Raw genomic sequence first — 16,327 nt, 5'->3', positions numbered from 1 at the left:
TTGGACATGAGGTATAGGACCGTTCTTGGACCGCTAGTAGCCGGGGTGGTGCCAGGTGTGACGTACTCACACTTGGGACTCGAGCCAGAGCCCAGAGGGGTAGCTGAGCCGGGCCCATGGGTGGGGAAGGCATGAGTAAAACCGGTCGGGGTGCCCAACACACGGCCATTTCTGCCTGCATCGAACATTCTCCTGGTGGGGCGGGGGCCAGTGGGGGCTGCTATGCGGGGGTGGGCTTGTCCCTTCCTCCCCCTACCCCTTTTCTTTAGCACAAAAAAAAAAAAGAAGAGAGAGAGAGAGAGCTGGTCTGGGCCTCGCAACCGCACTCAACTACCACGGTACCGACCCAGCCAGCCTAGGCGAACCGGCTGAGTCGGATCGGGCGAGTCGATTCCGTTGTCGATCGCGGCCCGCCCCCTTTAAATAGCCGGCAGGACGACGTGGTGACCATTTCACGGGTGCCGGTGAGGTGTTCCTCTCCTGCAAGGTGAGAGAGTAGAAAGGGTGGGAAAGAGAGGTTTTGGATCCAAGAAGCGGTTTCTCGACGGCCATTTCCGGTTTTCTGGTCCGGTAAAGTGGTTTTCCGACTAGCCTCCTTCCTCTCCTTCGATCTCTCTTGGTTTCGATCTCCGATTTGTTTGTCTTTTTGTTCCTGATCTCGTTGTACGAACTTTTTCGGGTTTTTGGAAGATTTGTGGACGTCGGAGTGGTTTGTGGGGATGCATCGCTTTTGGTTTCTCTTAGCTACTGATTTTTTTTTTGCGGTTTTTATCTTTTTTGATGAAATCTAGGGATTCGATCTGTGAATGAGTGAGACCGTGTTGTGTGAGTGCTCCGATTAGTTGCTAGGGACTCAGAATTAGTCGTTCCAGTTGGAGTTTTTCTTAGTTTATTCTAATCGGTTTCATAGTTGTGGTTTCTGCCTCGGATACTGTAGATCTAGTGAGATGGCTGCTGATCTCTTGTTTTGGTGTGGCTTTCTTTATTCATCTGTGGGTTTAGAAGATTTCTCTTGGATTTTTAGTGTTATGGTTTTGTTGATCAGTAATAGAATGTTATTGTTCTTCTTTTGAGTGTTTACTGTTGGCCTCCTACAGGATTAGGGCTATTCTGCTCTGGTTCATTAGTTCGTTGAGAGTTCACAGGGCATTTAGGCTTCTATTTTCTTTAATTGAAGGTTGTTTTGGTTCCTTGTTTGATATATCAAGCTAGAAGAGGTTGGAGAATGCCATTGATTGTTTAACAGAATAAAGATTTCATATGAGTATTTTTCACTTGTTTTGATACGCCAATAGATCTCTCTGTCTCTTATATTAACTCTGTGAAGGAGGATTGTGTATGCAGTTTTTATCATCTAATGCTGTTTTAACATAAAAGTGACGGTTACTAGCTTACTGGGTTTCCTTTATTCTTTCATTGATACTTTCATTTCCTCCTGTTTAGGTTTCTGTGCTTTGCCGCTTGAATATATTCATATGATTATGTTTTATAGTTAACAATCAACAATTTTGGAACATATTTGGACTTCATATTCTAAACATAGTAACATACAGTCAATTTGGTAACGGAGATCGAAATCCTTCCTTCAGGCAAGGTTAGACTAAACAGTTGGTCAGGCAGAAAGATCAGACTCAGTTCGGTATTCCTGACCAATAGGGTCCTTTTTGTGCTATCCTCTCTGATTCTGTTTTATATTGACAACAGATTCAATGTGTGCCTTGATTTCTGACATTCCATGAACTGAGGGTTCATTTGCTACTTCTAGATGGATATCCGTGGAGTGCTATCCTGGTGTTAGGAGCCATGCTAGTTTTCCGTAGGATATCTTTATGCATTGCCTGTTTCTTTTATGGTTCTTAAGGTTTGCAGGTGTGGTCTAAGATACTTATACTCTAATACATCTAGAATTTGGAGGGCATATGGCTTTTTTACTTTAATATCCACTTTTTACGTTTTGTTGTTTTAACTATTAGCAGTGCATGGGATTCATATATATAAATATAAATCTATATATGTGTTTATGTATTTTTACTTGAACCCTCATTAATCATGTATGCATACATCTCTCTATTTCATTGCTGTTTCTGAGTGTGTTGACATCTTGTAAAACTTTGTAGTTTGATTTGGCTATTGTTGGTTTTCTTTCCTATACTCTTACCTAGTTTTTAATGTAGTTACATTAATTTTTGGCATGTTGGTTTCGTTTTTAGTGCATAGAATGCTTCCATAGTCATGTTTCCCTTGGAGTGGGCTTTTTCTAGCATCCTGGACCTCCAAGGTTTGCTATGTTTTGCTTTGTTTCTATGCTAAGTTTCCTGGTCTCTTTTTGTTTTTTCTGTGTTTTGAAGATTTCCATCAGATATTTTGTATTTATGTTTTAAGGATGGTTAGTTTTGGAGCTTAAGTTTCTTGGTCTATTTTTATTTTTTCTGTGTTTTGAAGATTTCCATCAGATAGTTTGTATTTGCTTATCTTTTAGAGTTATGGATGGTTAGTTTTGAAGCAGTTGTTTATGTCAACAGAGATTCTGAATTCAGTGGTTTTGGTTTGATATAATGTCAATTTGTCAGCTTCTCCTTGCTACTTCCCTTGTCCATTAAGTAAATGAAGAATTTCCTTCATTTTAGACTTACCGCATTTTTATGTGCTTATGGTTTGTGGACTTCTGTGGGTCAGTACAAGTTTTGTGTACTGCTCGATGTAAACACACCTACACATGTCATACACTGGTCATATCTATGCTATTGGTCCTAAACAGCTGACCTGTTCATGACGTGGACCTGCTTATGCCAAATATGAACCTATTTAAACTGGGTTGCAAAATTGCCACCCCTAGGTATGCCCAAGGATGGTGCTACATGTTTATAAAGCGCATAAAACACTGCTCAGTCACTCCCCCTGCCCCCGAAATCAAAAAAAAGTTGATGAAAAATTATAATTTTCCTTTTTATGATTTCATACTTAATTGTGTAGTCTATCTATATGTTGAACATTATGGGGTCTTTGTTTGTTGTTTTGTGTTCTTGTTAGTTATTCATGTTGTTTCTTTAGTTGTTTCGAGTTTCTTTTGTTGCTTTTCTGTTGCTCTAGTTTAAACTGCTTAATCATGTTGTTTCTTTAGTTGCTTCGTGCTTAATTTTACCATTAAACTGGTCCCAATTACGTGCATCATAGTTTCCTTGAGTGGTTTCTCAGGAAGCTATCCTCTATTTAGTGTAGATATGATTAGCATCTCGAGTTTAGTATCGAATCACAGAAAGGATGATGAGACCAGCTTGCTTTCCCTAAAACATGACCTTTTGTTGATTAGGAGATTAATGCAATTTCACATATGAAATTATATATGCTATTGCCTTTGGACTTGTTCAAGTTTAGGAAACATTGCATGATTGCTTTTCTATTGTTCTAGTTTAGACTGCTTAATCAATATTGTAGGGCTTCTTACCTGCCAACTGGCTATTGCAGCTGGCACTCTCCAGCATAAGTTGCTTTTGCTAGAAATTCACCACCAATGTAAAATGTTGACATCAGTCTGACAGACATTTGTAATAGTGCACTCAAAGCTTTGATGGAGTGCCCCTGTTTCCATTTAGCTTGCTCACATAGATGGGTAAGGTGCGATGATTAAGATAATAAATGATTTATAAAATTATTGAGTTCCTTTGTGATAAATATGCCTAAGATTATAAAAAACACTTTGTTCAGAATTATGGGTTTTTTGCATATGAACCATTTAATGACCATATGCTATACACTGTATGCTGTATGCTATGGTTTTATCTTTATCAATTAGCCGGTTAGAATTCTTGGATTCTACTCTATGGCTTAGTTGGCTAGACATGCTTTTTTCACAGTATAATCTGGCTGCAGTATGCACAGTGTATATGTTGACTGGCTATCCTCTGTTTGACTGGCCTAGTTGCTTCTTTAGAGTGAACAATTCAGTTGCAATTCACATCTTGAAGAATTTCCACTTGTATACCAAGATGAAGAAAGCTTTTGTAAGAGATGATTTTTTGTTTCTTTTATTTTATTTTCATGTATTATTTATTATTGCCATCATATTATCGGTGAATGATAGCTCTTTCTTTTTTCTTTTCTTTTTCTTTTTCATATTCATCTTCATCCCTTCTTATTCTTCTGCAGCTGCAGTCATGGTGAGGAAGAGAAGAACTGAACCTTCTGGGGCTGCAGATGGATCTGAATCTCAGGAGCCAAGTGGCAGTGCTGGGCGAGGTGGGCTGCAACACCCAGTTGAGAGGGCTTTGCCGCAGCAACAGGGAGGTGGGGGAGGACGTGGTCGGAGTCTGGCCAACCCACAGCAGTCTCAACAAGGAGGCCGTGGCAGTGGATTTTACCAGAGTCAGAGTGGCAGATCGCAATATCATGGAGCAACTCTCCATCAACCCCAAACAAGAGCTCCGCAGCACCATTCTGGTGGACGCAGGGGCGGTAGTAGCATGACAAGTGGGCATGGGGTTGCCCTTGCTGCTGGTCCGTCAAGGCCAACAGTACCCGAGCTGCACCAAGCAATCCAGGCTCCATATCATGCAACTCAGCCATCCCTGTTAGAAGCCAGCTCCTCATCGCAGACTTTGGATGTTTCTCCTGCCCAGGTGGCTCCACAGTTTGAACATCTTGCTGTTCAAGGTGAAGCTTCTAGTAGCCAAGCAATTCAACCAGCAGCTTTATCAAGCAAATCAATGAGGTTTCCATTACGTCCTGGAAAGGGTAGTTTTGGTGACAAATGTATTGTGAAGGCAAATCATTTCTTTGCTGAGCTGCCAGACAAAGACCTTCATCAGTATGATGTATGTCTTCTTTCCTTCTAATATCATGTTAATTGCTGTTTTCAATTTTCTTTTTTCTAAACTAAAAAATGTGTGATTCTCATTTGCATAAATTCTGTGTAAAACAATAGTATGCTGACTCTTGATGTTGCTTTTGTTACATCAGGTTTCTATTACACCTGAGGTAACCTTTTGTGGTGTGAATCGCGCTGTCATGGGGGAGCTGGTCAAGCTATACAGGGAGTCTCATTTAGGCGGTCGCCTTCCAGCTTATGATGGGAGGAAGAGCATCTATACTGCTGGGTCGCTTCCATTCACCTCCAAGAATTTTGAAATCACTCTTAATGATGAGGAAGATGGTCTAGGTGGCCCAAGGTATTTTGCCGGAGGACGCATGATCAGTTTGAATAACTAATCTTGCTATCTGAGGGAATTTAATGATAACTGTTGGGTTCTAATTAATGTAGACGAGAGAGGCTTTTCAAGGTTGTAATCAAATTTGCTGCTCGTGCTGATCTTCATCATTTGGGATTATTTTTAGCTGGGAGGCAGGCAGATGCACCCCAAGAAGCTCTACAGGTTCTTGATATTGTGCTTCGTGAGTTGCCCACTGCCAGGTAATTAGTTGCTATAAACCCTTCTTGCTGTTTGGTCTGCCCGTTTTACCAACAGTAACAATGTTATGCATTCTGATGGTTTGCAGATACGTACCTGTTGGTCGGTCATTTTATTCACCTGATCTTGGGAGACGGCAGCCACTTGGTGATGGGTTGGAAAGCTGGAGGGGTTTCTACCAGAGTATTCGCCCGACACAAATGGGATTATCACTAAATATTGGTGAGACCAATGTATTTGCTCATTATTGTTTTTGCTTTTTTTCCTTCTTTTAGTGCTTTGAGATTCAGAAATCTGCTATGAAATATAAAAAAACTAAATGAAAGATCATGAAGCATGAATGTCATAGAAATGAGAGTTTGGTACCTTGAAAAGAGCTCTAGGTCTGTACTGCTTGGGTGAGTTCAGTGAAAGCACCTCACAGGTGATCCTTGCAGGCAGACATCATGGAGAGTTAGTCAACATACCGAGATGAACTTTATCCGTAAATGCAAATTTGTGGTCATTAAATTGTAAATGTTGCCTTTAATTGTTCGACCCTATTGCTGATAGTTGTCATTGATATGTAGAGAAAAGGACACATTGCTAAACTGTTGCTACTCTCTGAAAAATAATGCTATCAATATAATATATTATGCTTTTTTACATTTTGTACTCTTTTGGCACATTATATTTTATGCTGCTAAAATTTGTTTTCCTTGTGTTTGCAGATATGTCTTCCACTGCTTTCATCGAGCCACTTCCTGTCATCGACTTTGTAGCGCAGCTTCTGAACAGAGATGTCTCTGGTAGACCACTATCTGATGCTGATCGTGTGAAGGTCAGCTATCATTTGTTGATTTCCCCCGCTTTATATTACAACATTCTGTCATCTTCCATTAAGGCCTGATATACGTTGTTGAATCCTTCACTAATAGTTTAAGCTGCGGGGGTCTACTGGTTAGTTAATATGGTACAGAGCCAAAGGTCATGGGTTCAAATTCCTATTTGGCCCATTTATTTTCGTGTCTTTTCTTTCGTTGTCTAATTCTCAGTTGAGGCATTATTGGCTTGTTCTTATCCGGGGTTATTCTTGATTCGTTGATGCCTTCACCTGCATGGTCTGGGTCGCATGTGATGGAGGGTGTTAAGGTCTGATATCCATTGTTCAACCCATCCCTAATAGCTTAAGCTTTTGGGATCTACTGGTTGGTTAACACCTTTATGGTTAAAGAAGAAAGTCAATAGGACCTAAAAAGAGGAACTTCAATAAGATAGTGCAAAGTTTTGGTAGTATATTCCCTTTGAATCAGCCAAAATGAGAGCTGATTGTTTTTTTGTTCTTTCTTTATTACAAAAATGGTTAAACCTGGTGTTTTCTTTTCTCTAGTTCACAAAGAAGATGTGCGCATTTTTTTGTTGTCTTTCTGATTCTTTCAAACTACTTTATGTTACACTCTTTGGGGCTTAGCTGATATAAATATTTTTTTTTATTATTAAACTCAAGCATGTGGTATTTGGTATGATAGATTTATTTGTTATTGTAATACAACATCTTTTCCTGTCATTATTCTTCTTGGTCCTTCTTGCAGATCAAGAAGGCTCTTAGAGGTGTGAAAGTTGAAGTCACGCATCGTGGAAATATGCGCAGAAAATACCGTATAAATGGTTTAACATCACAAGCTGCAAGAGAGCTGATGTATGGAGGTTTTTCTTTTTTCTCTTTTTAATTTTTTTTCCAGATTTCCTGCATTCTTGGTCTCCGGTAGATTAAATTTTTCTTTTCGTTCCCATTTTACCTTGCATGTATGACTACAGATGTGACATTTTTTTATGGTGCCTTCATTCTAATTATTTTCCATACATTAATAGGTTCCCAGTTGATGATCGAGGTACAATGAAATCTGTTGTTCAATACTTCCAAGAAACCTATGGATTTAATATTCAACATACCACTTGGCCTTGCTTGCAAGTTGGTAATCAGCAGAGACCAAACTATCTGCCCATGGAGGTCAGGATGTCCTTCAACATTTTGATATTGTACTTTTATTGTATGACAATACTATGCATAAAATTCTGTCACTTTTTCATTGTCATACATGTTCCAAAGTTGTCAGTGATTTTTACTGTGAATGGAATTGTTAGACTCTCTGGAAAATGGTTCCAGGTTTGCAAAATCGTTGAAGGACAAAGGTACTCCAAGAGGCTCAATGAGAAACAGATAACTGCTCTTCTTAGGGTGACCTGCCAGCGGCCTGAACAGAGGGAACGGGATATTATACAGGTGATTGATTTTGTTTTCCTGATTGATCACTTCGTATGATATTTTTCTGGATTTCCTACAGTGAAATAAGATTACTTTATTCTCTCTCTCTCTCTCTATATGTTTGTATTTACACACTCTAGTATTTGGCATGTGCTATGCACATCTTTCTCTCTCTGTGTCTCTCTGTGTGTGTGTGTGTGTGTGTGTGTGTGAGAGAGAGAGAGAGAGAGAGAGAGAGAGAGAGAGAGAGAGAGAGAGAGACTTGGGCCTCTTCCTACCAAAGAATAACTGAAGCACTGATCCTCCCTATTATATTAAATAATGTATTTGGAGCCTTCACGTATAGGGAGCCTGGTTTTGTGTCTAAATTTTGGAGATTTCATTATATATATACACACACACACACACACACAATACACAATATATATATTTTGTGTATGTATATGTGTATCTTGGATTACAAGCTAGGCTTATTTCTGACTGACCTAATTTATCATCCATGATACTTACATACATATGCATGTATGAATGAATGTATGCATGAAACTTGGATGACAAGTAGGTTAGTTTCTTACTGATTCATCAAACTACAATGCAGTAGCTCCACTCTAGCATGATGCGGCTAAACAATTAGGAAGCATGATCTGGTCTACATCTGATGAAGTTGTTTGGGCATCGCTTTCTTTTCTTATATTGACAGTCTATACTGCACTTTCTTTTCTTATATTGACAGTCTATGCTGCTCATGACAAAACCTTGTTATAGGGCAGATATGTTGAAAAATGAATGACCGGAGATGTCTAGTAGTGCTCCAAATTCATCATAAATAAATTCTTGCATGGTTGGTGGAACTGTCCCGAGCTGCCCGGTTCGGGGTGTCCCGAGCCAAACCGGCGGCCGATTGGGACGGTTCCAGCAGCGAAACTGAGATGCCGTCGCTGGAGGGGGAGAAGGAGAAGAAAAAAGAGGAAGAGAGAGGGAGGGAGGGAGCGAGGGAGAGGCTTTCTCTCTTTTTTCCTCTCTCTCGTTCTTCCTCTCTCCCACCTCTACTGTGTCAGTATTGGGCTGGCACGGCATGGGGCCGTACCGACCTGTGCCGCTGGGCAACCAGTACGGGGCCCGGTACCGGCACAGCAGACGTTTGATCTTTGGCTTTTTTTTTGTCTTTCTAGCGAAACACTAATGTCAAATGATTTAGTTGCTTAGTTTAAGCTCCTGACTGGGTTGTGCAGCTCTATAAAGTTCCTGTGGACTCAGATGGTATTTAGGTGGAGAAGGAAATGGCACAATATGATCTTCTACATCTGTTTATCTTAAACTAACTATATTCTATTAGTTGTCATATCTGGTGTCCCTATTTTTTCTAATTCAATCACGTAAGTTTTGCAGACTAGTATTTACAGCTTTACTCTGCTAATGAACTAAATATGTTTTCAGTAAATCTCTGCCACCAATTTACCAGACATATGGTTTTATGTCAAGAGAAATATTAGGTAACAAATAAATCTCGGACAGACAAAAATACATGACTTATATCTAGCAATCTATTGTTCTGTTGTCTAACAGCCTGTACCTATACCTGTACGTTAAAACTTGTATGGGTTGCCATTTATTAGAGCAATCAAAAGGGTGTTTTGTATTCAGCTGTGTAAATTTATCATAAGATTGGAGCTTTTTAAGATATTGGGTTCTCTGTTTTAGCATTTAGTGCTGATCAGGATTTGAACCTCTTGATTGATTTGAGGGCCTTTTGCTTTGTGATCAGACTGTTCAACAGAATGCATACCATGACGACCCTTACGCAAGAGAATTTGATATCAGAATTGATGAGAGACTTGCTTCGGTTGAAGCACGGATTTTACCTGCACCATGGGTATGTAGAACAAGAAAAGCTTTTCTCAAGGTCCTTCTCTTCTATTATGTCATCATCCTGTCATGTTTTATTCTAACATTATTTATGATTACAATTTTCCTCTTTTGGTTGCCTAGCTTAAATACCATGAAACTGGGAAGGAGAAGGATTGCTTGCCGAGAGTTGGCCAGTGGAACATGATGAATAAGGTATTACTTCAGAATGTATCAACTGGAATTTCAGTTTGTGTTCTACTTTAGGTTTAGTTTGTGTGGATCTATTTCACTTATTGTGATCTTTGTTACGAGTTTTTGTATTAACATGTCTTAGGCTCAAGTGTAATACTCTTGAAGTTTATCATCTTATTCTCATTTTCTCATATCTTTAGCATAATATGTTAGAAAAAATTGTCTTTAACACGCAATGTGAAATGGGATTGCTTGCCAAGAGTTGGCCAGTGGAACATGATGAATAAGGTATTACTTCAGAATGTATCAACTGGAATATCAGTTTGTGTTCTACTTTAGGTTTAGTTAGTGTGGATCTATTTCACTTATTGTGATCTTTGTTACGAGTTTCTGTATTAACATGTCTTAGGCTCAAGTGTAATACTCTTAAAGTTTATGATCTTATTCTCATTTTTTCATATCTTTAGCAGAATATGTTAGAAAAAAATTGTCTTTAACATGCAATGTGAAATGTAATTGTTACATGCCTTTATCCTATTCCTATACATTAAATCACAACAGAACTACATAGTTGTTGTACTGTTATTTTAATGCACGCATCTGTCTTGTAATGAAAATTTATAGTTCATCATAATATTACAAGTATTCTTTGCATCTCTTTCCACAAACTGCAGTATAGGTTTTGGCCAAGTAATAAAGAAAGTTGAACCAAACTTGTTATGAGAATCTGGTTCGGCTTTGGTTTCTTTGACCAATTCAATATGTTTTCTGCAGCAAAACTGACCTGGTTCTCAACAGTGGAAACCTAAACATGCTTTGGTTTCTGAATGGTTCACTGTACGAAATGCACTAAATATTTTGACAAATTTGCATTTTAGCTTTAACTAATGTTTTAGATCACTGTTTTGTGGTCTGTCAGGGACTGTAACAGGGATATCTAAACAACTAATGCTTCTGTGATTCAAACTTGGAAGCTGTAAGTTGTGGTCTGTCAGGGGCTTGGTTGCCTGCATCTGAGCTTCAGATGCTGCTGCATCCTACTTGTGGGCGGACAGATGCAGGTGTTTGGTTGCCTGCAACTGGGGTAGATGTAGGCAGTTTTGCCTGTAGATGCAGCCAAAAATGGCCGCATGCCAGATGCATCCTCTAGATGCAGCCTTATAGGCTCCAATTACCGCACATTCTCTCCAATAATCATAAGATAATAATATTACTATTATTACAATAGTAAAATATTATTGTAGTATTATCAGTACTCTTATTATAATATTTTTTTACAATAACATAATAATTAATACCATGGTAATATACATATTGTAATATATTATATATAATTATAATAAATTATATGATAACCATCAAGATATACAAATGTAGTAATTATTATTACAATAATAATTATTATAATTGATGCTTCAGATGCTGCTGCATCCTACTTGTGGGCGGACAGATGCAGGTGTTTGGTTGCCTGCAACTGGGGTAGATGTAGGCAGTTTTGCCTATAGATGCAGCCAAAAATGGCCGCATGCCAGATGCATCCTCTAGATGCAGCCTTATAGGCTCCAATTACCGCACATTCTCTCCAATAATCATAAGATAATAATATTACTATTATTACAATAGTAAAATATTATTGTAGTATTATCAGTACTCTTATTATAATATTTTTTTACAATAACATAATAATTAATATCATGGTAATATACATATTGTAATATATTATATATAATTATAATAAATTATATGATAACTATCAAGATATACAAATGTAGTAATTATTATTACAATAATAATTATTATAATTGATTATTTTTTCAATACTAATTAGTAAATCAAGAATGATAATATGATAACTATATGAATTGATATTATATTATAATTATTATTACAATTATATTATAATAATCATTATATTATATTATTTTATCAATACTAATTAATAATTAAAGATAATTTGATAATTATATGAGTTGATATTATATTATGATATTCATTATGTGATATAATATACTATATTACTATCTATTATGTTAGAGTGTACTATATTGATTGTATTTTCTTATGCTTTATTATATATTATTTATATTATAAGAAAATAAAGAAAAGGTGGCCCAATGCATGAGGTTATTTCTGTGTTTTGAAGCTGCGACTTTTTAAGTCACAATGGATCAATCTTATCTTTGTGCCAAGGCTCATCTTGTATTATATTACACTGTATATTGTATTATATTATCATTTTCTTATTGTATTGTATTATATTATATGAATTATTAAGTTACATTATATTATATTGTATGGTGTTATCTTATGTTATGTTATTTGTTTTATATTATAATATGGTATGATAATGTATTATATTACGTTATAAAATTTATGTAATATAATATTATTATATTCTGTTATGTGATATTATATTACATTATCTTAAGTTATTTTATATTATCTATCATCATAATATTTATATGATAATATTTTCCTCCTCCCTTTCTCCCTTGCTCTTTGGTTCTTCCTGTGTCGGTACTTTGGAATGTCACGATATGGACCTATACCATGCCGTACCGGCCGGCTGGCACACATTTCGATACTGGTTAGCGAACTTTGCTTACAATAATTGTTGGGTGATCTGGAGGTGATCACAGTGCAGATTAAGCAACTAAACACACATTGCAATTGCAGTTTTCAGATGAATAGACATTTGCAAATACAAATGCAGCATTCTAGCTGCATCTGCACCTAGAAACACATGCATCAAGAAATGAATGCAATCATACAGCCCCTAAGTGCTTTCTTTGGTGCATTTTGTTCTCTGCATTAGGGACACTTTCTTTTATTTCTTGTGGTTGTGCAATGAAGTTTGCACCTTTCCCCTTACCTTTTAATTTTATTCGCATTGTCATCAAGGAATTTGTTAGCAACCCTTCTATCACTTAATACATTTTTAGTATTGGCTTTGTAAAAATGCCTTTAGACTGATTTCTAAATTTACCATCCATTACATCCTCATCTGCTGTATTGGGCTTAGTTCTAGCATTATTGTAAGACCTATATAATTTCTTGTTGCTTTCATTAAACTTTATGCGTATTCTACTTATATCTATTATGCAAGACAGCCTGTCATTTCAACGACTTGTACAATTTGTTTTCTTGCACTCATTTTGGCTGTTTAATTTTGTTATGTCCTTTTTTATGACTGTAGAAAATGGTCAATGGTGGGAGGGTCAGTAACTGGACATGCATCAATTTTTCGCGGATTGTTCATGATAAGGCTGCCAGAGATTTCTGTCATCAGTTAGCTTTAATGTGCCAAGTATCTGGAATGGTGTGTTTTATACTTTGTGTTAAGTGTGTGATAGTCTGGCTATTACTAGGTGCATCTCTACCACAAGTCTCTGTTTTTTGTTCTATATTTTTTTATGTAAATTTTGTGCAGGAATTTGCTCTACAGCCTGTGTTACCTCCATCAAGTGCTCGACCTGAACAAGTGGAAAGAGCTCTCAAAGCACGTTATCATGATGCCATGAACATACTTAAACCCCGGGGCAAAGAACTTGACTTGCTAATTGTAATACTGCCTGACAATAATGGTTCTTTATATGGTACATTTTACTCAGCAACTCCTGCCTTTGTCTTTTTAATTTCCCTATCCATTGTTCTTGTTCAGCAAATAAAACCTTGCTATTTCCTCTTTAAATTTTTATGGCAGGTGATCTTAAAAGAATTTGTGAGACAGATCTGGGGTTAGTCTCCCAATGCTGTTTGACGAAACATGTTTTTAAGCTGAATAAACAGTATCTTGCAAATGTTGCTCTTAAAATTAATGTGAAGGTGAATAAATTTGCTTTTACTTTTTAATTTTCTTCCCTTTTCTTAATGGCCTCATGTTAACCAACATCTTGTGATGCACAGGTCGGTGGAAGGAACACAGTGCTTATGGATGCCCTGACAAGGAGAATACCTCTCGTCAGTGACAGACCAACAATTATATTTGGTGCTGATGTGACACACCCACATCCTGGGGAGGACTCTAGCCCTTCCATTGCAGCTGTAAGACCTAACGTCTAATGAAAATAGTCATAGGTTTGACAAAAGAAATAGTGTTCTCAGTGGAAGAAAAAACTCTGGATTAACTAAGGGCTTGCTGCAGGTTGTTGCATCTCAAGATTGGCCAGAAATAACAAAATATGCTGGATTGGTTAGTGCACAAGCTCATCGGCAAGAGCTGATCCAGGATCTGTTTAAAGTTTGGCAAGATCCCCAGCGTGGAACTGTTGCAGGTGGCATGATTAGGTGCGTCCATCTATAATCAACCTTTGGCATGTGCATATTGTGATGGATTTCACATTTGCATTTCAGTTTTAATTCAAATTAAGATATTTATATGGGGTGTTTCTTAATTTTATAGGGAGCTTCTCATATCTTTCAAAAAAGCAACAGGGCAAAAACCTCAGCGAATTATATTTTACAGGTACCATTTCCCTCCTATATAGGGCATTCAAGCTGCTGCTGCTGCTGCTCTTTTTCATTTTTTTAATACATCTTGAACTTTTTTTTTAAAAAAAAACAGGGATGGTGTTAGTGAGGGTCAATTTTATCAAGTATTGTTGTATGAACTTGATGCTATTCGGAAGGTATAGCAATAGAGTAAGATGCTTTTTATTCAATACTTCTTTCTTGTGGGCATGTCTTCTTATCTTATGTCTGTTACCTTTTTAAACTTCAGGCATGTGCATCCTTAGAGTCTAACTATCAGCCACCTGTAACTTTCGTGGTGGTTCAAAAGCGTCATCATACCCGTCTGTTTGCCAATAACCATGCCGATCATCGTACAGTAGATAGGAGTGGAAATATAATGCCTGGTTAGACTATAGTTACATTCAATGATTTTCTATAATTTTAGAAGAAAGTTTTGTTTCTCAATGTTCACAAGAATCTGAATGTATCCTTCCTTTTCGTTGCAGGCACTGTTGTAGATTCCAAGATATGCCATCCAACCGAATTTGATTTCTATTTGTGTAGTCACGCTGGCATTCAAGTAATTGTATCCCAATCTTTTATTTATCATTTAGTTTTATCTCGTCTTTTTAGACTTTCACTTTGTCTTAATTACTGATTCATTATCCATGTTCCAGGGCACCAGCCGTCCTGCTCACTACCATGTCTTGTGGGATGAGAACAAGTTCACTGCTGATGCACTGCAGTCTCTTACCAACAATCTTTGCTACACGTGATGAGCTCATCTTTCATGTTCTTTTGCCTTCAAATTCTCTCTTGGTCAATAATTATGGCTGAGTCTGCCTTTGTTTCATTTGCAGCTATGCCAGGTGCACACGCTCGGTTTCAATTGGTAAGTCACTGCTCCATCTTTAACCTTGGTTTTAGTTAATATTTAAACAGATGGTTAAAAATGCCTACTGTGGGGTCGTCGTTCACATTGCAGTGCCGCCTGCATATTATGCTCACCTGGCTGCTTTTCGTGCTCGGTTTTACCTGGAGCCAGAGACCTCAGACAGTGGGTCAATGGCCAGTGGTGCGGCTGCCGGCCGTGGTGCTCCTGGCTTGGCTCCTCGCACTACCAGGGCCCCGGGAAGTTCTGCCGTTAGGCCCCTCCCTGCCCTCAAAGAGAATGTGAAGAGGGTGATGTTTTATTGCTAACCTTCTTTCTGGGTTACTAGAACTGTTGAAAGTGCTTTCTATTTGCTGGTTATATCTTGGTGCTTAGTTTGGTTTGGATTCTATCCTGGTTTGTGTTAACGTTTGTGTTATTGTTGCTTTCTATTTGCTGGTTATTTCTTGGTGCTTAGTTTGGTTTGGATTCTATCCTGGTTTGTGTTAACATTTGTGTTATTGTTTCATCACAATGACAACTAAAACATAGTTTACCAGTTTATTGACTTGAAAACGAATTTTTCTTTTTGGGGTTATCATATCTTTGTTGCCAAAGCTAGGAGTGGTTGCATGGAAATGTTGGCCCTGCGAGACATCTCAGGGAGGTGGTTGGAGTTTTTGTGAAGTCGTGTGAAGTGGATACGTTATGTTAGGAATTTTCTGCTAGATACCAGTGATGGGCAGCTTGAAGCTTATCCTATAGCAACGTCGATTTTACACATGTATTATATAATATTAACTAATCTATAATTTCTACCCGTATATACTGCTTAAGGAAGATTACAAGCATTCTAACAATGTATGCTCGTCATGAATCTTTGGTTCCATCCAATGTTGGGCCCGTTGTTTATATCGGCTCGGCCTCGGAAATATTTTTCCTTTTAGAAATATGATTTCGGAAAAACAAATTTTTAGGAAAAGGATGTCTGTAAAAGTATTTTTGGCATGTTTGGTTGATCATGGAAAAATGATAGATTTTCATAGTGCTTATGTTTGGTTGACCATTCATTTTTCTGAAAAAGTTATGTATAATTTTTATTATATCCTTAATAAAAATTAGGTCTTTAATGTCTTTTTAATGCTGAAGGGTTTTTTTTGAGGAAAAAGAAAAATAGAGTGATTTTCGGCTCATGGAAAAGTTACTTTTTCATGTTTCTTATGGAAAAATTTTTTCTATGAAATGTGAGAATCATATTTATATGGGAATCGTCTCTTTTTTGAAAACTCCAACCAAATAAGAGGCATTTTTCGT

At 37.5% G+C, this 16,327-nt stretch overlaps 1 protein-coding gene across 5 annotated transcripts; it reads left to right on the top strand.

Annotated features, from left to right (window-relative positions):
• Nucleotides 1-455: 455 nt before the first annotated feature.
• LOC103722333 (protein argonaute 1A-like) lies at nucleotides 456-15,614 on the top strand. Of its 5 annotated transcripts, XM_026810484.2 has the most exons (24): nucleotides 456-570; nucleotides 3,855-4,001; nucleotides 4,147-4,811; nucleotides 4,957-5,165; nucleotides 5,258-5,407; nucleotides 5,494-5,627; nucleotides 6,116-6,225; nucleotides 6,977-7,083; nucleotides 7,257-7,395; nucleotides 7,552-7,668; nucleotides 9,416-9,523; nucleotides 9,640-9,711; nucleotides 12,887-13,009; nucleotides 13,121-13,286; nucleotides 13,394-13,515; nucleotides 13,597-13,734; nucleotides 13,835-13,977; nucleotides 14,093-14,155; nucleotides 14,255-14,318; nucleotides 14,411-14,546; nucleotides 14,649-14,722; nucleotides 14,820-14,914; nucleotides 15,003-15,034; nucleotides 15,128-15,614. In XM_026810484.2, the coding sequence occupies exons 3-24, from the start codon at nucleotides 4,155-4,157 to the stop codon at nucleotides 15,340-15,342; spliced, it is 3,174 nt and encodes a 1,057-aa protein (XP_026666285.1). In that variant the 5' UTR covers nucleotides 456-570; nucleotides 3,855-4,001; nucleotides 4,147-4,154; the 3' UTR covers nucleotides 15,343-15,614. The 5 variants fall into 5 exon arrangements, with proteins under 5 accessions (XP_026666285.1, XP_017701964.1, XP_038972418.1 ...); XM_017846475.3 differs by having other exon boundaries at nucleotides 3,920-4,001; nucleotides 7,257-7,668; XM_039116490.1 differs by having other exon boundaries at nucleotides 3,871-4,001; nucleotides 7,257-7,668.
• The last annotated feature ends 713 nt before the right edge of the window (nucleotides 15,615-16,327 follow it).

This window comes from Phoenix dactylifera, unplaced genomic scaffold, assembly GCF_009389715.1.
Source record: "Phoenix dactylifera cultivar Barhee BC4 unplaced genomic scaffold, palm_55x_up_171113_PBpolish2nd_filt_p 000097F, whole genome shotgun sequence".
Classification (NCBI taxonomy): domain Eukaryota; kingdom Viridiplantae; phylum Streptophyta; class Magnoliopsida; order Arecales; family Arecaceae; genus Phoenix; species Phoenix dactylifera.
The sequence above is the reverse complement of the archived record's forward strand: the minus strand, read 5'-3'. Positions and strand labels throughout refer to the sequence as shown.